The sequence below is a fragment of the Musa acuminata genome, chromosome BXJ2-3 (genome assembly GCF_036884655.1).
Source record: "Musa acuminata AAA Group cultivar baxijiao chromosome BXJ2-3, Cavendish_Baxijiao_AAA, whole genome shotgun sequence".
In the NCBI taxonomy this organism is placed as follows: Eukaryota; Viridiplantae; Streptophyta; class Magnoliopsida; order Zingiberales; family Musaceae; genus Musa; species Musa acuminata.
Window position 1 is genome coordinate 6643400 of NC_088340.1, and position 22123 is coordinate 6665522.

Consider the following 22123-nt stretch of genomic DNA (forward strand, 5'->3'; position numbering starts at 1 on the left):
TATATATCTTAATATTTTGTCCAAAACCCTAACAATATAATATCTAAATTCTTTCCAAATAATCACAACAATAATCTACTATAGATCTAATCACCTGTCAAAAAGGGATGAGCTGTGAATTGTTAAATATGTGGATTGTCAGCCCAAACTCAAAAATCTTGTAATGTATTTTTCAAAAGCTTTTTTTTACATTTATCCATCATTTTATATTATATACAAATATATATTTTATTGATAGACTATTCAAGATTTATACATAAATTATGTGCAAAATAATTCTAAAGAGTATTATTCATAAATCTTGGACCCTTTTGTCTCGTGGATTAAAGAAGCCCAATATAGATTCGCAAAAGAATAGAAAATGTTCAAACTCTTTGGAGATAAAACAAGAGCTCCATTTACAGTAGAGAAGTTTTTGTGCTGTGATCTTTAAGGGAAACTGACTGGCAGGACTAATTAAACTTCGAAATGAGATATTATTGGATAATAAGAAAGAGAAGCAGCATTTTTTAGATCAACAAAAGTTACATTATTTTGCTGTAATATGAAAGAGAAGCAGCTCAGTAGTGACACAAATGCGGAGCAAGAAAGCCAAAGGGGTGCATGGAAGAATTGAGTATGAATCTCCCCAACTTGGGGCTGCTGGTATATAGTTTGCCAGAGTTCCATGAACTAGGCTGGTTTGTACAGCTTCTCCACCATTTTCCTGAACTCTGCATCAGACAAAGAAGAATTTTTAGAGAAATAAATGAAGAACCATTTCGGTAGGACTGCATCACTTTCCTCACCTTCTTGATTGACCCAAAGTGCTGCTGCTTGGGTGTTGAGAGGAGACTCATTGTTTGGTTCTGAAATAAGAATAATGTCATTAGGAAAATAATCAAGCAACTCTTCTATGTAGCAAACCTCATGCTTACCCCCCAGCAGACTCTGGATTGACAGCAGTATGGTTCTCACATCATATGCAGATGACCATTTGTCCTGTTAACCCGAAACATTCATCAGACCATGAGGAATACGAAGGAGGAAAGATGGTGATTTTGTTCATCTCCAAACCTGAAGTATATCCAAGCAGATGTTGCCGTAGATATCGACATTTGGATGGAAGCAGGCAGTCTCGAACTTCACCTTTGGAGGCTTGAATGGGTAATCAGTAGGGAAGGAAAAGGAGAGTTTGTAGATCATGCCCTCGTAAACTGTCTCTTTGCTACCAGTGATGGTCCCTTTCCAGCAAAAGATGTTGTCTCCATCTGGAAAGGCTGATATCCCAGGATCCCCACACATCTGAAGAAGAGAACAAGCAAGCATGCAAATAGAATCGTCAAGAACACATCGACCATAAGGTTCACTGAACATTGAAATGAGAGACTTCGTGGATCGAAGTCCCAAGTTCTTTTTACTGCACATATAATGCCTGACGTCTCCTCGAAGACCAACATTAAGTAACTCTATCATTGCGGAGTAAATTCTTCTTGCTTACCATCAAGGACATCAGTTCCGACTGCAATCTGCTTGCATCAAGACAAAAAAAAAGAGTAGAAGTCAGCATGCGGTGAAAAGGATCGAGAAGAAAGAAATGATCTAATTACAAGGCGATGAATCATCACAAAAGTCCTAAAAGATGAAATCTTTAACACAGACTAATCAAGTTGATGTGGCAGAAACAGATGAACGACACGCAGAATGATTAAATGGACAACGACTTCGGTGCTTGTGATGATTGTTCCTGAACCTTCAAGAGGAGGAAAACCCACGAGAAGATCAATCAAGAAAGAGTAAAGAGGATAGAAAAGAAAGAGAGGATATCATGACAAGGCCATAAATCATCACAAAAACCAGATGCCGCCCTCAAAGATCAAATCTTCACGATAATCACTAGTATGGCGGAAGCAGATGAACCAAGAAAGAGTGATCTTTCAAGAAAAAGGAAAAGCCGCGCGAAGAGCAACCAAGAAAGAGTGAGAAAGTTGCAATACCTCTTCAGGACAGACTGGCCGTCGAGGCCTTTGGCGGCCACAGCCGTGTGCTTGGCGGCCGAAGGAGCGATGTCGGCGGCGGGGGGGATGTTGTCTTGCACGTCTTGGTTCTCCGTTGTCGTCATATTGCCTGACCTTCTTCTCTCCCTTTCCTATCAGTGAGATAGTTCAACAAGGAGGAGGAGAAGGCCGTCGAGAGAGTGAGCAAAGAAGGAGTGGGGGAAGAGGAACGATTGATATAAAGAGAGGGGGGATTGATCGGGGGCGAGAGGGGTCCTCGTCTTCTTACCGTTGGGGCTTGATTTCCCCCTTCTCCAACGGCTAGTTCTTTTTTCAATTTTTAAAATATTATAAAAAATTGGTAGGATGAAAACGTTATTGTTATCTATTTTCTCCAAGCGGACTGAAACACACCGGAGACTCGCAGAGGGTGACGTCATTCCAAACTAATTAATTACTTCTGTAATTAATTATTTTTAACATATCAATTTTTATATTTTTAAGAATTATATTATTATTATTATACTCATGAAACTAAAGCATTTAATCTTGTTTGACGAAAATATCATATATACTAAATAGTAAATTGAAGTGAGATTTCCAATGATAAATCCTATGATATTTTTGTGCAAAAGAGACGAGACCAAATATTTTTAATTTTTATAAATATAAATTTTTTTTAATATAATTTTTAAAAATATAAGGATTAAAATATATAATCATCGGTGCAGAATTCAGTACGGAAAATATTTAATTTTAATTATGACAGTATTTGGGCTTACCCGTCTCGCTATCGACCTTAGGTAAGCGCAAATGGGCCCCGGCAATATTGCCAGGGTAGTTTCACACGTCAGCCCGCATCCCCCCTAATCCAAGCACCAAAAAAGTCAAAGATTGGTCAAAATAAATTGGCGAGGTCAAACGTGCGGGCCCCTCCACCCATGTGGTGGCCATTTATTTATTTATTCATTCATATATTTATTTTACTAGTATAATTCCTATATAATATTTGGTTGATGGTAACCATTAACTTAAATAAGAATTTGTTGAAGTACTACATTCGAAAATACTACTTAAATAAAAAAAAAGTTTCATATGATTTACATCGCTAATACTCGACAAATTTACAATCAGTAAATTTTGTTTTCTTAATCTTCATCTAAAATTTTGTTGTTAGTTCCATTATTTTAAGAGGAAGCTAAATACTATCCTACTTGAATAACAATTATTTATGGACAAATTCATAGTTAATGTCTTAATTTCTAAAAAATTTTGGAGAGTAATTTTTTTTCAAAATAACAATATCATCTTTATCGACTATCATTTCTGGTTAGTACTATTGTATGCCTGTCCTTGCTAAAGAGGGTAGCCTACATGCTCTTATTGTAATCCTCATACCCCTTCTTACTTATGTGAGAGCTATAAATAAGAACAATTCTAACAAAGGGCAACGGGGTTCATAGAGGCAGGAGTAAGTTTATGAAAATATACACAATATAGTAAAAGATAAAGAAGAGGAGAGATAAGGGTGATAATGCTGGTTACAATAAAAAATAGTGAGAGGTGAGATACACAATGATAGACTCGGTAAAAGACCACATAGTCTTAAAAAAAATTAGAGATAATATAGGGAAGTCAAAGTGAATATGCGAGGAAGAGACGACGACAAATCCAATGAAAGAAATGGTAAAATAATAAGGAAATAAGAAAAAGAAAAAATCTCTTTTTTCACTTGTAAGATTTAGATTAATCCTCCCTTGGATCAAATATTCCTATTGTTAATTCAATAAAGATTTCAAATGTGAATCGTACGAAGTTATCCAAATATTTAGGTTCTAAAATCAAATTTAAAAGTCACCTTCCAAAGCATACTATTCCCTTCACTTATTATCAAGTCGAATCAAAATTATTATATTCTAAAGGTGCCATCCAACTTGGTAAAATCTAAATCAGTTCTACTTATTTTTGAAATCATATGAACCTAAAATAATTGAAATACTTTCAAGTCTTAATTCACTAAAAATGATATTTGAATTTCATTAGAAGTATTCAAGCGTGTGTCACGATGGAGACGACGGAGAATAAAACTCTAATATATTAGTATTTTATTCATATCAAATTTTATCATATTTCAAAAAAAATATTCATAATTAATATTGTATTCTTAAAGAAACATATTAAACATGTGATGGAATCGATTGATCCAATGGTTGAGATTTAATTGGGTCTATATTGGAATAATTTTATGCCACGCGTCAAATATAAAACTGTAACAAGTTTCGTGTTCCGGGAGATGGACGGGATCAGGAGAAAACCATGACGCCATGCCCGATATATAATAAGCTTCCAAAGTGTTCGGGGGAAGGCGATGGCGGGAATCAGTAACTCTTCGCCCTCTCCGATTGCCATCGGTAATCCTCCAAACCCTAGAAGAATGCACGCATCGATCTTTGCCTCGAGAGATCCCTAAGATCGGAAGCCTCATACCCTCACTTTTTTGATCTCTAGGCTTCTTCTCTTTCCCACTGACCTTGCAGGTAACTGCAAAGTCGTAATCGAAGGGCACGGCGTTTCTTGCGAGAGCAGCGAGAAAAGTCTTCGCGTTTCCGTCTCCAGTGATGCAAAAATCCTAATTTCAGGCACATTTTTCCCTCTATTGGCTCTTGATCTCTTTGATTACGTCTTGGTTCTCTGTCCGCAGTGTTTTTCTGAGTCATGCCATTCCTGCTTCTTTTTTGTTTTTTCTATGCAGTGGATGATCCAAAGGTTTATTCGAGAAGGAGAACTTGCAAATCCACTCTATTAAATCTCGATCACCAAGATAATGGTATTAGTTGGCATCTATTTGTTCTTTTAGCTCTTAACTTCTGCAGTCTCCATGACTGTCCTTATCTGTGAAACCGAGACATACATTAGAACCCGAGTAACTTTGTCTATCTCTTTTGGGTTTTTGAAGCATTATTCCTGGTTCCTTAAAAAAGATGGGAAAGTAGGAAGTCTGAATGTAAAATAAAAAAGATGGTGCTATACGGCTTACTAGCAAACATATTTGCATGTTCCACTAACCCTAAATTTTGCTTGTGCCTTTCGTTTCCACCTTTTAAGATAAATTTCACCATTTTTTATTGCAGGTATGTTGGGATTTCCTTCAAGAGATCACTCATTCTTGCTCCTAAATCCTAAAGATGCAGACAGCCATAGTAAATCCCTGCTCCAGGTAGTAAGTCATGACTAAATTTTAAAATTTTTCTTGTGCAAATGCAAGGGCAGGTTGCTTTATTGCAATTTGGCACCTACATTGTTTAAATGCTTAAAATATCGACAGTGGTTTTAATAGCATAAATCAAATATGTGATTGTCAAATCAGGTTGTATTTGGAATATTCTAGAGGTGAGTCATGGCACTTTGTGTGGTGATTGAAACAAGTAAAAAAATTATCGATATGATATCCATAAAACAGCTAATGATTTTCTTTAGCAACTTCTCAAATTGATCTTTCTCTGGTGTCCAGTTAAAACTAATTGATTCATACATGACAATGCTTAAACATTCTTAATGGAAGCTGAAGTAATGTAATAACTTGAAGTATGACTAGCACATTTCAAGTATACTCTTGAAATTTTTTTCCTTTTCTTTTTCTTTCTAATAAAGATCTCATTTTGGTAGTTTAACCTCGAAACTTTTTTCCTCTACCTATTGATATTTGGATGTACAATACATTGGATGTTTTGTGACGACAGAAGATTCTTCCTTTCACCATTTAAATCAATATCTTTCCCTTTATTTTTGTTTGCAGCAAGTTCTAGAGCTTTACTTGGAAGAACTTCCTACCATGAACTATGCTGCAAATACTGGAAAGAAATCCCAATTTCTTGAAAAATGTACAACGAGTGGGTAAGGCAGTTGTTTTCTTAGCTAGATCTTGGCATTGAAGATAATCAGCAACCCTTTTTTATGGTCCTGAATTCACGTTCAGTTATTCTGATGACACTTTAATTATTCTAATGCTTGTTTTTCTATTTTGCTGCAGAAAATATACGACCTTGGTTCTGAGATCAGATCCTGTAAATGGGTGTGGTGAGGTAAGTTTTACCAACATCAATTTTCGTGGTCTAGCATATATTGCATGTCTATTGAATCATTCTTAACTGCACTTCAAACCTTCTTATTTTGGGCAACTTTAAAACCATCTACTAAAGTTGGCAGACTTGCAATGTAAACAAATGAAATTCATCACATTCCCACTCTTTGAGTTAAGGAAAGTAAATGAAAACAATAAAATTGCTAGAGAGTTAATGGAAATAACCATTTTAGGCATTCTACTACCAGCATTGTTGACCCAATCCGATGGACAATTAATTGCTTAGTCAGACAAAGTTATCATATCTAATCTAGTGACAGAAATAAGTGATTTGCTGTGCACAATGTTCCAAACAATGAAACAACTAATCCTAATCCCCATGTATTACTATCCAAAGTAATTAACATGCTTGTATCTATATCATGACCCAGAACAGTCCCCATTTTTTTACGTAAATCTGGATTTAGATAGTGGTGTCATATTATATATAGATATTTTTTATAAATCTTAGAATTTATGCACGGTCTAAGGTGGGTAGACTTTATGGTGCATATATTAAGAGTCTAAGGAGGCTTGCAAAGAAGTTTCACAGTAACTGTATCAAAGAAGTGAAGAAGAGATGTAAATGAGCTTGAAATTGGAAAGTTTGGTAAAGGGTCCTATGAATATATATAGCTTAAGAAATAGATGCATGCTTATGAATTGTAGTGTTGTCATTAAATGAGTTAGTGCTTGTTATGCTCCTAATTGGGCGTTTGGTTTTTGTTTTAGAAATTTCTAGGAAACATCTGAATAGATGAAGATCCCAGATCATTGGTGCCAATTCAAGCTAAACATACTATCATTTGCTTTGTAGTTTGTGTGAGCAGCCATTGCTTTGATTCTCCTCAGGTCCTAAGCCTGGTAAAGCATCTGTAGCAGGCAGTAGATCTTTGATGTGATATACAAAAGTTGCAGAAACTGATTGGAAGAAGAATTTTAAATGTTGTGCATATACAATAACAATCCTTTGAATTTGCATATTTTCTCGGGTCCTGTTCAAGTGTTGCATTTACCTTCATTGCATCTGCACTGCCCTTAGACATGCTTTTTCCCTATGGACAAATTAGGAAGTCTGAAAACAGAATTTGCAGATATAGTTTTTGTTTGTGCTTCCTCACAAAGTTCATTATTTAACTTTTGTAATGTGATTGTTGATCCATCTTCTCTGCAACATACAGGTTATTGCTGCAGTATCATATCAAATAATTCCAAATGACACTCAATATGCTGAAATACCTCTTACTGCTGTCATTTCAAAGAACCAAAAAATGGTAAGAGCACGATTTTCATTCATGTCTTCGTACTTTCCCCCCTCTGCCTCTTCTGTATATGTGCTACATGCTTTCTTCTTGTCTGAGTAACCTATAGAAATTGCACATACAGTTAATGGATGTTGTCTTAAACTTGTCGTTAGATATTATAGGTTATGTTTGAAAGGAGATGCTCTTGAATTTTTTAAGATCTAGGAACATGTACAGTTGCCAAGTACTAGTACTATCTTATATTTCCTACTTATACCCTGGTGATATATTCTTTTGAAAGTTCGGTTTACTATAATAATAAGTAGCAATTCACGAGTAACATATATGTAGTTGACGTGTACCCACTAGTGCATAGAGATCAATGATAGATGTTATTGTAATTAAAGAATAGAACAGGCATTTATGAATGAGCTGATGTACTGTACTGTCTTGATAATCTATAAGTAGCATGCATCTGCTGTCAGTTCAGGTGCAATCTGTGCTGTTCACTGTGTCTATTACTGTCAAATCATGAAATGCACATAATAACATTAGTTGATATAGGTAGATGTAACTTCTTTTTCAGACCTTGATGAAGAAAAAAAATATTTCTTCAAGAAAAGCAAGGCCATTATAAAGTTAACAAAAATCAAATCAACAGATATGGTGATGACCATTTGTGATTAATGAACAGTAGACATTGCCTTATTAACTTAATGTGTCAAACATGTGATACTCATCTCATCGTGCATTAAGTTCTAGGCTTCTAGCAGTATGTATCTTTTTTGCTCTACCAAATTTTGTCTTATTAACATGCAACTATGTTAGGCTTGCTAGTGAACCAATGAAGAGGCCAGGCTTTGACTTATCCTGTATAATTTCTTGGTAATGTCATTATTAGAAAATCTTTCTGGATGTTGCTTGGACTAGTACATCAGTGCCAGTTCCAATAGATCTATAGGGCTCACAATTAGAAACACAAAAAATACATCAAACGATCTCCTAGCCTGATCTATATACTTTCTCTCAAAATGGCTCGAGTTTGCTCCACATTGATCACATTATGCAAGGAGATAATGACACAATATAGATGACATCTGTTGCATGCCTTTTCAATGGTTCCATATTATCTGAAAAATGATGGGATTTAGTGTGGCTCCATAAATAAGGTCAGTACATGTGTGGGTATCACAGTTTAGCATTGCAGGTTTGCCATGCCAACTAGTGACTAGCAAGAACAGACATGGTACATTAAAACTTTGTCCTCGTATCATGTGTGATAATAGATGAGAACTTCAAGCACACTTTCATCTTTTCCTTTGATATAGTGATTTTTCTTAATGCTCCTGAGCTAATTCATTGTTGCATTGATTTAATAGATAATTTTCACTTGTAGTTATTCTGTGTAAATTTTAGAACCTGAAGTTACTCTTCTTTGAGCATGATTTATGACATATTGTGGTTTAAAGATGCCTGTGGAATCTTTTGTTAGTTTTTGAAGTCAGATGTCTGGAGAGATTATTTGTTATTTTTTATAATTGCCACAAGCTTTACAGTGATAACGATGCTATTTCTCTAGGGTTTTGGTCAAGCCTTGTACAAGGAATTGAGAGAAAGACTTCAAAATGTGGGTATTTTGACAATATTTTGCTGGGCAGATAAGACATCAGAAGGTTTTTGGCTTAAGCAGGTATTTCATATGGATTGTTTACTAAGGAACTGCATATTTTGGGAAACAGTAATACAATTATCATATAGTACATGTTTAGTTTTAAATCTATGTTCAAGACCGATATGATCCTCAGTTGGATCAATATGGCACAGTTACAATCACATCAACACTTGGTATAGGTTAGTACCAGTCAATTCTAGCTCGACACCCTTCCAAACCTGATTATTCATCTCAATAATGACTCAGCATATATTCTTAAGACCTATTGCAAAACACATACTAGAAATACATAAGTAAAAACTTCTGAACATGTTAAAAGTAGAATATTATACATGAGTTATATATAATACAAGCGATACCTTATTAGTAGGGGTCCTTACTAATGCTGAGATAAATGTCATGATGCCTCGAGATGAAATGGGCGTAATAAGCTATACCTTATCATGTCAGTACCAACCAGTATGTACCGATCCGCCTAGTGACTGATACGATTGGTTGGCACGATACAACATTCCTTGGATTGAAGTTTGATTCTGATAAGAATTGAGCTAACTTCGAGGGAAAAAATAGACAGTGAAGAATTTTGAGTGAACTAGGCTGATAGTGGATGAAGAAAGAAGTGAAATCAGGTTAAATGGGATGGACTGTATCTAGTTATTGGAAGGTAGGCTTACTCTCAAGTGCACCTAATATTACCATACTCGATCAGTACTAGTTTCACACCGGACTAGAAAATACTGATCTGTTTGGACCAATCTGATGGTTTCTCAAACCTTGAGATATGTACATACAAATTAAAGTATGTATGCTGCTCCATGTGTTCACAAAAGGCACTTTACTTTCATTTGATGCCCTCGATGCTTGAGTTCATGTATTCCTTCAAAATTACATCTCATGAAAAAGAGATTTTTCCTCTTAAACAAAATATTAAAAAAATCTTATAAGATGAAAATTGACCCTACAGGTTAGTTTTCTATGCCTGTGTTTTACTTGACTTATTTTGTGTCTCCAGGCCTGCAATTACCCTTTATCCAATGTTACTAAGCAATAAGTCAAAGGCAATTTGTTTCTTTATTTTTTGACAGAGTTGTTTCTATTTACCTATCACACATTTTAGATCAATGGAGCATACCCTGTATTATACATGCATGATGTTAGATAAAAGAAATCATTTAATTATTCATTTATCTTATTTTTCCTCGTCTCTACCATTTTTTGCTTATGCAACTTTATAGTTGTTACTAGAAAGCCCCTAAAAATTTGACAGCTACATAATTTCTGTTGATGCTCTATTCTTCATGTTGACAAAAATTCGCCATTCCAAGAGATCATGATTCTTTGGTATGTCATAACTTTCTGTTCATGGATGCAACACAGGGTTTCATAACAATAGGAGAGGTAAACAGCAAAGGCAAAGTTAGCAGGCTACCAATCAGAGCAGATATTAGGAGGGCATTATCTTTTCCTGGTGGTTCAATGCTTATGGTTGCTCATGTTAAGAAGGATACAAGTATCGACAACTCTTTGCAACATCTTAACCTTTATTTTTCCAGTGCTCCTCAAACTTATAAACTTGCAAGAACTATGAAAGCTTTGTCATGATGAACATTTTTCCAAGTTAAAAATGATTTTTCTCTTTGATTTTTAACAAAGGAGAATACTTGCGGCTGATAGGCATAAAATGTTGATTTTTTTATGTAATCTGCTCCATTAAAATTGTAAGATTATCAAATAATTTTTTTTTTCTTTAGTAGCAGTGATGAAATCACCATAATTCTTTTTGATATTTAAGTCTTCTTTGCATGATAATGCTTACAGTGCCCAAATTCCCAAGATCAGATCAACATACAATTGCCAATAGTAAACAGAAGTCATTTTGCATGTTTTGGGCAGAACTTTTTCTCCTAGATGTATCTTTGCACAAGAATGATAATAATTGTCAACCTTTTTCTTTCAGGGTAATACAAAAGTAAATTCCTTCTTTTGCACAATTTATAGATGCATGACATGCAAATTTAGAAATAAGTTCTTTGCAGATTGTTATTCCTTCTAGTTTTACAGTACTAAAACATAATTATAACATCCCGATTAATCTTACATCAGAAGTGGGCAAAATTAAGATTGACTTATAAGGGCCTAATAAGTGTACTACTTATCAATTTTAGGCTAAACATTTTGACCGGTGATTTAGATCAAGCGAAGTTGATAGGCTAGTTAGCCTATCAGGCTCGGGTCGTGATAATAATGATTTTTTGAAATGTAGAATAATAGAGCTAGCATATTAGTAGCCATAAGAATTTCTTTCTTCTCGTGTTTCCTTCCTGTGACTTCTGGATTTCTGTGCCTAACTGATTTGGTTTCTCCAGATAATATAGGCTGCAACAGTGGTAAAATTAATTTAAGAGAGGCTGTGAGGGAGTTTGATGTTGATGTTAAAGATAACTCTTCTCAGCAGAGAATAAAGAGGCCAATCTGGGAAGCTTCATTATCTTCACTTAAGTCAAAGAGAGTCAGAGGGGCCCATCTTATTGGCTGTTGTCAGAACTCAAATCAGAGTCTTGCTTGTGACAATTGCTTCTTGCAATCATCTAGACACACAGACATGGCAAATGTGCTGCCTGACCATTCTAGTAGTCCTAGTTGTTTTGGAATTCATGATGCAGGACGAAGATCAGGTGACTTATGTGATCATCTGGTTTCAAAAGAAAATTGTCCTAGAATAATGTTCATGGATATTGCTGACGATGTTAAGAAGACATGGCTTACTAAGGTAACATTTGCAAATGCCTTGACTCTTGAAAATATCAAGAATTTGTTGCTTCTCTTAGTTTCTATTCATATTGAATTTTGATAGATGTTATTAAGTTCTTAGAGAGCTGCAATGCTGTTAGAAATCAGCACCCTTTAGCTCATTCATTGCTGGGTAAAACCTCTTCATCTTGGGGAATGACACATTGGTAGTGTCATATTGGCTTATGTCTCATAGTTTTCACATGCTAACTAATGGATAGCAGATAGATGTTAAAATTAAGATATTTCAACTGAATTAAGGAGGGTTCATGCTCAATTGTTTAATTGGGTAATAGTCATCCAATATGATTTTAACAATGTTCTGAGATGATTAATATGTTGAATAACTAAAGTTTGTTATGAAATATTTCAATTATTCGAACACAAAAAAAATGAGCCAATTTAGTGAGTCTTTCTTGTCAGCTTGTAATATAAATAATGTTTTCTCTTAGAACCATGAATATTTTACTTGATCATGAGCACTACTGTATTTTGGGGAATAAAATATCAATTAATCTAGAATCAGGTACTAAAGATAATTATAACAGCCTATTACCAAGTAAATCAAGATTCACTGTTGGCTAATTTTGATCTTAATAAAAGGTGATCTTGCCAAACTGCACTTGCATCACTCGAGCAAATCCTATTTGTTTAAACTTAAGCACTGGGAAAGGTAACATCTAAAGGTACCATGCCCCAGCTTCGGTGAATGCTACAATGACACTTTTAATCATATTCTAGTATGCAAATATTTGAATTTCTTGAGTTTTTATTTTGGTAAACAGAATTGAGCACTTTAACATGCACCTATGCTTAGCCTGACTCAAAGTTTGAACATTTGAAGAACAGTAAGAGTTGGTTTTGTGCCAAAGAGAGTTATGAAATAACATCTTCCAGTTCCATTTCAGTATGTGAAATAGTAATGGTTGATGAGAATTTATTCTCTAAGGTCATCATCAACAATTGGCTAACATAAATGCATGGAATGGTACCCTTTGAGAAGGGTAATAAGTCTCACTTTTAAGCAAATGAAACTTATTGAGCATTTATGACAGACTTTGGTAGATCTTTTCATTTTCTATCACTAGCTGTGAAATAATTATATATCAATGTTTAAAAATGCTTCTGTATATTCTAAGACATGTTATTGTGAAATCTATATTGAATTATGTAGATAGTTGAGGAACTTGGGGGTTTTGTCACATGCGATGGAAGTAACAGCACACATGTTATTACTGGAAAAGCACGAAGGACTTTGAACTTCTCCATAGCTCTGTGCTCTGGGTAAGTTTCTCATCATTGTTGATGATAAACTATGATGTAACTTGGCTAGGCATGTTAGGTGCTAGTTCTGCCTCGGTCCTTTCTTGTACCTGAATATTATTTGAAGCTCAGTGGATTCAACATGGGAAATCCGTTATGCGTTTCATTTAAAGATTTGAGGCTGAAACCCAGAAACATCTTATGATAGTTGCCATTGGACTTCTTTTCATATAATAAGGCTTTAAGTTGAAGTATTTTATTGTTTGTTCTAATGACAATTTTTATTTTGGGAATGGGAGAACTAATGAAGGGACAATTTTTCTTCATCTTTATTTGCCAAAAGGCAAGAAACTGATTTCATTATAATGTTGCTACTTTGTTGTTCCTTATCTCTTCATATATTGTTTCTTATTTTTCTATCGAACTGTTGTTGTTATATATTGTTTTGCCCACCCCTCCATTCTTTTAATTTTTTTTTCTTCTACTACTGCTCTTATTTCAAATTTTCTACTAATTTTTGTTATTACATGGCTGTAGAATTTTTTTTTTTGTATAGTTCCATGGAGGATAAAATTAGGCAAAGTCATTTAAAATGATATGCATATTGCCAAGGAGATCTGCAGATACTATAGTTAGAAGAGGTGAGATATATACTATAAGAGATATCTAGTATTAATGTTGCTAGGAGAGATCCAGGGAGGTCTAGAAGGCTTCAACTAAAACTATATATGAAGATCTAAATGCTTTTAACTTAGTAAGAATAGTATTTTGTATAGAGCTCAATGGTGGCAAAAAGTCCACATAGCTGACCCCAATTAGTTGGGACAATATGGCTTATTGTTGATAACATGTTGCATTGCTTTAGCAACTTTCTTTTTTCTTTCTTAAGGGAGCCTCATCTTCATGTTAATCCATTTTGCAATTATCATAATTTTACAATGTTTTACCGTTTTAGCTAAATAAGCCAAAATTAACCTTTCATTTGTTTACATACTATTTACTTGTAGGTAAATCCATCAGGAAAAAAGTAGTAGGAAAATACTACTTTTGTAGATTGATTTATTTTTTAGATCATATGTTCGTTAATTGTCATACCAATTGCACCTTACTTTGATGAGGCATATCCCTCACTTCATGCCTCACACCTAGGTTCCAAATAATCTCATCATATGTTCGTTAATTGTTTTATTTTTTTTATAGATTGATTTATTTTTTAGATCATATGTTCGTTAATTGTCATTCCAACTGCACCTTACTTTGATGTGGCATATCCCTCACTTCATGCCTCACACCTAGGTTCCAAACAATCTCATCACTCAGTAGTGATTTCAATAGGCGCTCGGGCGCTTGCCTAGGTGCTCTGGCGAGGCGAGGCGAGGCTCGAGTGCCTCGCTTCATGTCCAGGCGGCACGCTTCAAAGAGGAGCCGCCTGGGCGCTCGCTGAAGCGCTCGACGCTTGGGCTCGGGCGAGCGCTTGGGTTAAACCAGGCGACCCCTGTGCTTTAGTTGGTTTAATCGAACTAACTAAAGCACTAATATCAGCCTCCTAGCATCCCTCTCACGACTTCCCTAACCCTAACCCTCCTCGCGATTCTGTCGCCGATATTTCCTCTCTGCTGTCGCTGCCTCTCTCTGCTGTTGTTGCCTCTCTCCGCTGTCGTTGCTCTTCGTTGTCCCTACTCGCCGTTGCCACTATCGTTGCTTGTTGCTGTTGTCACTGCTCGCCACTCTCGCTATCACTGCTCGTCGCTCCCGCTGCTCTCAGTGAGCAGCATCGGTCTTACTCTTATGCTGCGCTCTCGCTACCGCTGCTCGTTGCTAACACTACTGCTACTACTATCGTTGCCAGTATCACTGCTCGTTGCTGTTGTCGTTGCTTGCCACTGTCGCCGCCGCCGTTGCTTGCCGCTGTTGTCTTTGATACGGGATGGGGGGGGGGGGGGTAAATGTAGAATGGATTTCGACAGAAAGATGATAGTACAGTTTTTCAGATAGAAAATAAATGAACTCACGATAACACTTTAATAAAATCGAAAAGAAAGTTCACCACCAAGTTCAAAATCACAAAGGGATACAGAAAGATCATTACCCCAAGGATAATAAACAAAGATACAGAACTGAAAACAAAAGACTCGCCATTCAAGGACGCATCCAAGAGATACAGAGTTTAAGAGAGCTTCTGCCAATATCATTAGTTTCTAAAGTTCTTTTTAACCCCTAAACAACAAAATAAGTACTAGTGCATGAAACAACCCTTCATACATAGGAAATTTCGAAATTAAGTGTTTTACGACTGGTAACCAACTTTTTTAATGTATTCCTTGGTTATGAAGAAAAGTACATTGAAATAGCTATAACTTTATCTAAGGAATGTGCTAATGAGCTGTCATATTTGAGTGAGTTGAGTTGAAAATTATGAGACAACATTGTGGACTGAAAAAAATATCATAGCATCAGCAAGGTCCATATGAGCAGATTGTAGCAAATTAGATACTCCCGTGTCAGTCTTACTCTTACTCACTCTTCTCACATTGACTCGATAGTATACTATTAACAGTATATTAACAGTATACTGTTAACTGTATATTAGTAATAATATTTTTTATTTATTAGATTAATAATATATTATTTTGATTTTAATACTACTAATTTTATTTATTTGAAATTATTGATATTGTTTTGAATTTTGAGACTTTTTGTTAATGTGTTATTGATTTTGCAAGATTTTCTTAATTTAATATCATATTTTTATTTAAATAATTATATTTATTAATTATATTATATATTTTTATATTTTAGTGCCTCACTTCGCTCGGGCGAGCACTTAGCGCCTCGGGCGTTTTTGGACTTTGGTGCCTAGAGTTTTTAAATCACTGTCACTCAGTGCTCATTGACCTTTGATAACTTAGATCCAGTCAATTAATGTTTGCTTAGCGGTTGTGCTCATTGCTTGGAGTTTTTGATTACTTGATTAAATCGTAGAATATAATTTCCAAGGAAGATTACTTGATTAAATATTCACAAACATGACAACGATCTTCATTGACATAAGTATACCAAAAGAAAAGTGAGTTTTGAAGAAAGTCTTATTTTCTTTGGCTTATAATGAGAAATGTGTTGAGAAGAGGGAAAGACTTCCAAGAGATATGGGAGTATTATAAATGTCTGCCACCGATCTTTCCCTTTGAATGACAGGTTTCAACTGATATTGATCCAAATGACGTAAAGGCACTGAAACTGGACCAAGTTCAAATAAGTTTAAGCTATTCTTCCTGTGACCAATATGATGACAATTTTCATGGGTCATCTCTCTGATAACGGGATGATTATGAAAGTTGGCAAATAGCTAGTGCTTTTTGGTCATTCTTATCTCTTCTGATGCAGCTAATTTCATATAGTATGTCTCTTCTTACTAATTGTCTACATGTGCAATTTTTCATCAGAGCATGGATAGTGTCCCCAAAATGGCTGAAGGCAAGCTTCAGGGAAGGCAGGTTTTTAGGTGAGCTGATATACTCTTTCTGACCCTGTTATGTTTGACAAATGTATAGGTTATCCACAGTTTAGGTCCTTTTCATAGAAAACTACAAAACAAAAGGTGTTAATGCTACATGGTTCGAAATGCTTAAGTCTAAATTAATTATAATATATCCATCAAACCCTTATAAATAGCATGTTTTCTCCCATTTCCAACATGTGACTGGATTTGGGGCATTATTCTTAAAAGGTCAACAGTCAGGATACATTTATTTCAATAATTTATTCCATTTTCCTTGTACAGAGGAGTCGCAATTCATTCTAGAAGACGAAGACTATTTGTTGAAGTACAAGACCGACTTGAGAAATGTGGTTAATAGAGCAAAAACAAATCCCAAATCATTGCTCAGAGGATATGATGTCTGCCTCACTAAGCATATTCAGCCCTCTGTTGGCATCGTTTCAACCATTATTCGGTCAGCTGGTGGCAATGTATGTTTCCTTGATCTTTGTATTGCTATAATTTATGTATTCCATCAAATTTGTATAATGCTATGCATCAATTTTATGAAAGGTGGGCAGCCTATGAAAGTACATAAAGCATGAAATGCAATCATTAGCTACATATTTGTAATTTGTTGCTGCCACATAATATTCTTAAATTGCATTTTTTTTATGACTTGGCAACCATTTTGCAGACTAGCATGTTAAATGCCAACTGCTCTCAAAATGCTTTTACATCAAAATGTACTTATTTATGACTAAGACAGAAGCATCCAAGTGTCTCTAGCTAATGATTACATGCCCTAACATTGCCTTCACGTGTTAGGTACCAATGCTTAAGTTGTAATCCAGCATGACATTTAAAGTGACTTGCCTTCAGTGATCTGCTTGCTTCTTCCCTGGGTTATATGTTTTTGATTCTGAGCTATTAGTGATCTTGTTGTACAACTAATTTGACTGATACATACTTTTAGATTAATCTATTGGGCATGCATTGGTCTTGATACTTGGAAATACAAACTTATAGGAAGCCCCAGCATCATTGTGAACTATCAAGTAGTGACAACTGCTAGCAAAATTACCTTGTGTCTGTTGCGTACATCAAGAGGCTATAGAGTAGATGAATTCCAACATGATGAAATAAAATAAACTTATCAGGAATTAGCAAATTATTTTTTCCTTTTACCTAGTTCTTGTCTTTCTGGATAAAAGAATGTAACATATTCAAAACATTATAGGTGAGTTTTGCATATGGTTTCTTAATTTATCTTTAAGCAATTATCCAGTAGTATGAATAATTCATGCAACCCTTAATGATTGTCATTTACAGGAAATATACTTACTTGGAAGTCTAAAAATTAACCAAAAATTATATGTGATCATCAACTTTAATTAGTTCACCTTTCTATTGCCCATGGTTTCAAATAGTACCATATGGGCCAGTATTTACTGGTTTGAGGAAGGACCAGTATCAGACCATACAGTCTGATGCTGATCACTCTTTTATCTTTTAGTAATTTTTTCAGCTGATACTGAGCAGTACGGGTTGATCTACTTCCTGATACACCAATATCATACCAGTCGAATAGATTGCCAAAACTGGTCCTGCATCGAGATTTAAACTTTGCTATTGTCTTCCAATGTATTGTGACACTTTTATATTATTCTTTCTAGGCATTTTTAATGTTTGCAGGTTCTTGTTTTTCTTTTATCTGCTTGAATTTACCTTATCATCAGTCAAATGCTGCTTGATCCCCTCCGATGGGTCATACTGAGTTCATCCTTACCTAGTACGAATGAATACTTAATATCACTTACATCTTGGACCTTGGCATTTTCCCCTATTATTAGACAGATTTCATTAGATATATGTAAGATATTGAATATTTTTATCATCTTATAAAAAATATAGAAAAGCTACAACCTCAGAAAGCAATTTGATAACAACTTCCAAACTCACCAACAAGTCAATCACCTTGGCAAATGAAATTTAGTACTAGTAAGTCGTAGATAGCTACTTATTACTTGTTATCAAGTCAAAACTGTATGAACAATTATGAATTATAATGTCTTGCCATGATGCGTTTCTAAGGTAGAGATGAGCATGATTAATTGATGGTGATGAAAATGTGCAGGTAATGCATGGCCTCGGCTGCATCAATGAGCCTTCAAGAACCATCTTTTTGGCATGTGAAGAAGACATGTCAGAGGCTTTGTTAGCAGCAAAGAAGGGAGCATGGACTTTTAGCAGTGACTGGTTAATGAACTGTGTCATGAAGCAGGAGCTCGATCTGGAGGCTCCGCAGTTTGCCGAGTCGCTTTAGGGCTTCACACAAATCCAATCGTTTTGATGTACATACTTATCATTTTGTAGTCCAAATGTAGAATCAAACTTTGACTATTAACATCAACATTTCTGCAACCAAATGAAGAAACTTATTTTGTCTAAATTGTGCCCATTTTGATTAGAACTTATCCTTCTCTTCCTCCAGGGATATCAGACTTACTTTTTGGTGGGACTGGCACTTTGAAAGGCAAATAATGGAGCATCAATCAGAACTAGAAAGAGTCGTGATAATTGAAGAAATGTTATCAAAGAATCAATCAGATGCTTATCATAAAGCATGTTTTTTTCAAGGATGATGTTTTGCAGTGATGGATATTGAATGATAAGTGACAAAAATATGACACAGGAAACTAGGAAGTCATGGGAGGGACAACAAAAAAAGCTGGAAAGGGAACCGATGGATAGTGATATGAGGGCAACCAATTCAAGCTGCCATGTAGTTCTATTTCACCTTGTGAATCTAGCTTTCCAAGTGAGAAAATTGGCAGAAGTGGAGCCTCCAATCCTAGTTCTACAAATCCGAAGAAGAATATATTGATATACTATTACTTGATAGATGAATTCTATTGTTTTATCTTCTTTCTTTTTTTCCTCTGAGAGTGTTACAATTATTGCCATGTTTTTAAATCCTCCTTATTTCTTGAAGTTACTCTGATGTGAGAAAAGTTTGTATCTTAATTTTTTATTCAACTATAAAATATAAGAAAAATTCATGATTCATATCTTCAATTTGTTTTTCTAAAGATTAATCTCTTGATCATCTTTTATTGACTGCTATCACTAATATGGTCATTTGTCATGGATCATTTTCTTGATTGTGACACATTCCTGTTGTTTGATGGTTGTTTAGGATCACATATTTTCTCAGAAGATCTTCAAAAACTCACTCACTCTCTCTTTAATTCATTGGTATTGGACTCACTGTTTCTGGTTGACCAGAGTCATACTATTTACTCAATAGACAACAGAATGACTCTTAATCAATCTCTAATACTAACTCCAAGTTAATATGCCGATTTCATTACACAACAGAAATGATATTTTCCTTAGCTGACAAAATGTACATCATCTGCGATATGTTTTCTTTCCCTTCTATACTTGAAGCAAGAAACTGATGCCTTGTGGCAAATCCATGGTTCATTACATGCCAAGTTGCTGATGCCACATTTGTGCAGGTCTTCATAATGGATGGCTTCGTTTCAAGCTGAGAAGAAGGTCTTGTATCGGAGTAACTATCTGTGGCAGTTCTTCCTGTACGAGATGAGCTGCGGGCGCTGCGCCGAGGCCATCGTCACGAGGACCGCACCGCCTTCTGAAAGATCCTTTGTCCAGGCGCAAGAATGTAGAGAGGATCGTAAACGCCTTTTCTCCGAGCAAAATCCTCCCATCTGTCACCGAAATGGGCTCTCCACTCTTCCTGCATGGTGTAGTATGGCAAGTATTGCTTCATCCTGATGCCTGCCTGCTTGCAGAAGTCCAAGATCCTATCATTCTGCTTTAACGCGCGGTCCAAGCTGTCGTGATCCGAGGAAGATGGTGCTGAGGACAGGAAGGCCACCAGGTAGAAGATCTCCTCGTCTGGAATGACTGCTGATGTTCTGTTGTCCCACCTGCAGTGGAGTGGAGCAGAGAGATTAGTGTCGAGATGCAGTGACGCGGCACTGTTCGATGATCTTGATGGGCTACTGTGGTTTACTTGGATTTGTTGAGTGGGTACAGGAGGATGGGGCCGTTGTTGCTGTCCGGGAGAATCTTGCCGAAGACTTGTGCTGCGAAATCTCTGATCCTGGTTCTTGGTATGAGAAGGTTGAGCCATGGGTGTGGGACTTCCCACAGGCCTTTGGACCTCAGCTTCACCTCGGAGACGTGAACTCGGTCCAAGAACTCGAGGTAGGAGACCTCCGACTGGAAGAGGGTGGACGGGATGTACCTCAACTTGGACAGCAGAGCTTCGACTTGCTGCAGCCACAGGGGAGGAGGAGGACTAGACTTTTGAGGGGATGATCCAATTCGGACGTGCATGGGAGGCGATGTGGTGTCGAGTAACTTTACCTGGTTCACGATCTCGGCGTTGTCTTGGTCGAAGTTCTTCGTCATCTCCAGGCAAAACAGGATCCTGCCGTCGGAGTCGAACTCACTGGCTTGAACAGGGTTCTGTGGGTTGAACGATGATCTCCAATTGTTGAGAAGTCCCGTCCTGTTTATGATCACGAAGCCTTCGATGTAGTCGAAGGTCTCCTTCAATGATATCAGCATCTCCTGGTCCTCTGTGAAGCCGGCGAAGTCAGAGTACAGCACTCGAATCCACTTCACCTGCGCCAGAAATCATGGACTTGTTGAGAGAGAGCGAGAGAGGATTAATCATCACTTCTGTTGGTGTGTAAGGTGTTGTGATCTTTGTACCATCTTCGGTGCAGGTTCAAGCGCAATCCTGGCTCTGGTGATGATCCCGAACTGGCCGAGGCCTCCGAGAGCAGCATAGAAGAGATCAGCGTTCTCTTCGGCCGAGCAGTTGAGCAGCTCGCCTTTTCCTGCACTCGACAATTCGATCCAAATCATGCACAGAACACATGGTGATGCTTGCCAACGAAGAAGAAGAAGAAGACGAACCAGTGACGATCTCCAGCTGGTGGACGTTGCTGATCTGGGGGCCGTGCCGGAACGCCTGCCCGCTGATCCCGGCGTTGGACAGCGTCCCTCCGATGGTGAGGTGAAGGTAGTCGGTCCACGACTTGGGCGCCAGGCCATGCTTGAGGCATTCAAGCAGAACATTGATCCACAACGCCCCCCCAGAGGCGTCCACATACGGCTGCTCACCGTCGTGCACCTTCGTCTCGCATCCGCGCAGGTTCTCCATGCGAACCACGATCCCGCCGTCGGCCTGCGCCTGCCCCTGCAGCGAGTGCCCGTGGCCTCGGGCTGCGACGGTGAGCTTCGACCCCGATCCCATCCTGAACACGTGCCTCACCGTGGCCGCCACGTCCGACACCGAGCCCGGGTGCAGCACCGCCGACGGCAACAGCCGGTACCGGTTCCCGAAGTCCCTCGCGGCGAGGGAGACGTCATGGAAGCTCAAGTTGCCGTCGATCCGAAGCGATTCAAGGGAGGAAGCTACGCCGGGGTCGGACACATGCATGGCGACGCTGCCGAGGACCAACACGACGAAGAGCTCAAGGAAGTAATGCATGGTTTGGAGAGAGCAGTGGAAGTGGCAGGAGGAAGGAGGAAGGA

General features: G+C 37.1%; 3 protein-coding genes across 4 annotated transcripts; 1 reads left to right on the forward strand and 2 right to left on the reverse strand.

Annotated features, from left to right (window-relative positions):
• Positions 1-456: 456 nt before the first annotated feature.
• On the reverse strand, positions 457-2191 carry LOC103977697 (ubiquitin-conjugating enzyme E2 20). Its single transcript, XM_009393279.3, has 6 exons — positions 1977-2191; positions 1481-1508; positions 1057-1284; positions 918-981; positions 789-848; positions 457-713 (listed from the first exon to the last, which is right to left on the reverse strand). The coding sequence occupies exons 1-6, from the start codon at positions 2099-2101 to the stop codon at positions 673-675; spliced, it is 546 nt and encodes a 181-aa protein (XP_009391554.2). The 5' UTR covers positions 2102-2191; the 3' UTR covers positions 457-672.
• Positions 2192-4293: 2102 nt separating this feature from the next.
• On the forward strand, positions 4294-19547 carry LOC103978076 (uncharacterized). Its single transcript, XM_009393779.3, has 15 exons — positions 4294-4387; positions 4485-4615; positions 4729-4803; positions 5108-5193; positions 5773-5870; positions 6007-6058; positions 7278-7370; positions 8920-9030; positions 10390-10522; positions 11379-11782; positions 12977-13086; positions 16509-16567; positions 16847-17034; positions 18681-18897; positions 19038-19547. The coding sequence occupies exons 4-14, from the start codon at positions 5110-5112 to the stop codon at positions 18867-18869; spliced, it is 1521 nt and encodes a 506-aa protein (XP_009392054.2). The 5' UTR covers positions 4294-4387; positions 4485-4615; positions 4729-4803; positions 5108-5109; the 3' UTR covers positions 18870-18897; positions 19038-19547.
• A 333-nt stretch (positions 19548-19880) lies between these two features.
• On the reverse strand, positions 19881-22123 carry LOC135607118 (cytokinin dehydrogenase 4-like). Of its 2 annotated transcripts, XM_065098658.1 has the most exons (5): positions 21503-22122; positions 21296-21423; positions 20945-21205; positions 20589-20851; positions 19881-20502 (listed from the first exon to the last, which is right to left on the reverse strand). In XM_065098658.1, exons 1-5 carry the CDS (start codon positions 22077-22079, stop codon positions 20184-20186), a joined length of 1548 nt encoding a protein of 515 aa, XP_064954730.1. In that variant the 5' UTR covers positions 22080-22122; the 3' UTR covers positions 19881-20183. The 2 variants fall into 2 exon arrangements, with proteins under 2 accessions (XP_064954730.1, XP_064954729.1); XM_065098657.1 differs by having other exon boundaries at positions 20589-21205; positions 21503-22123.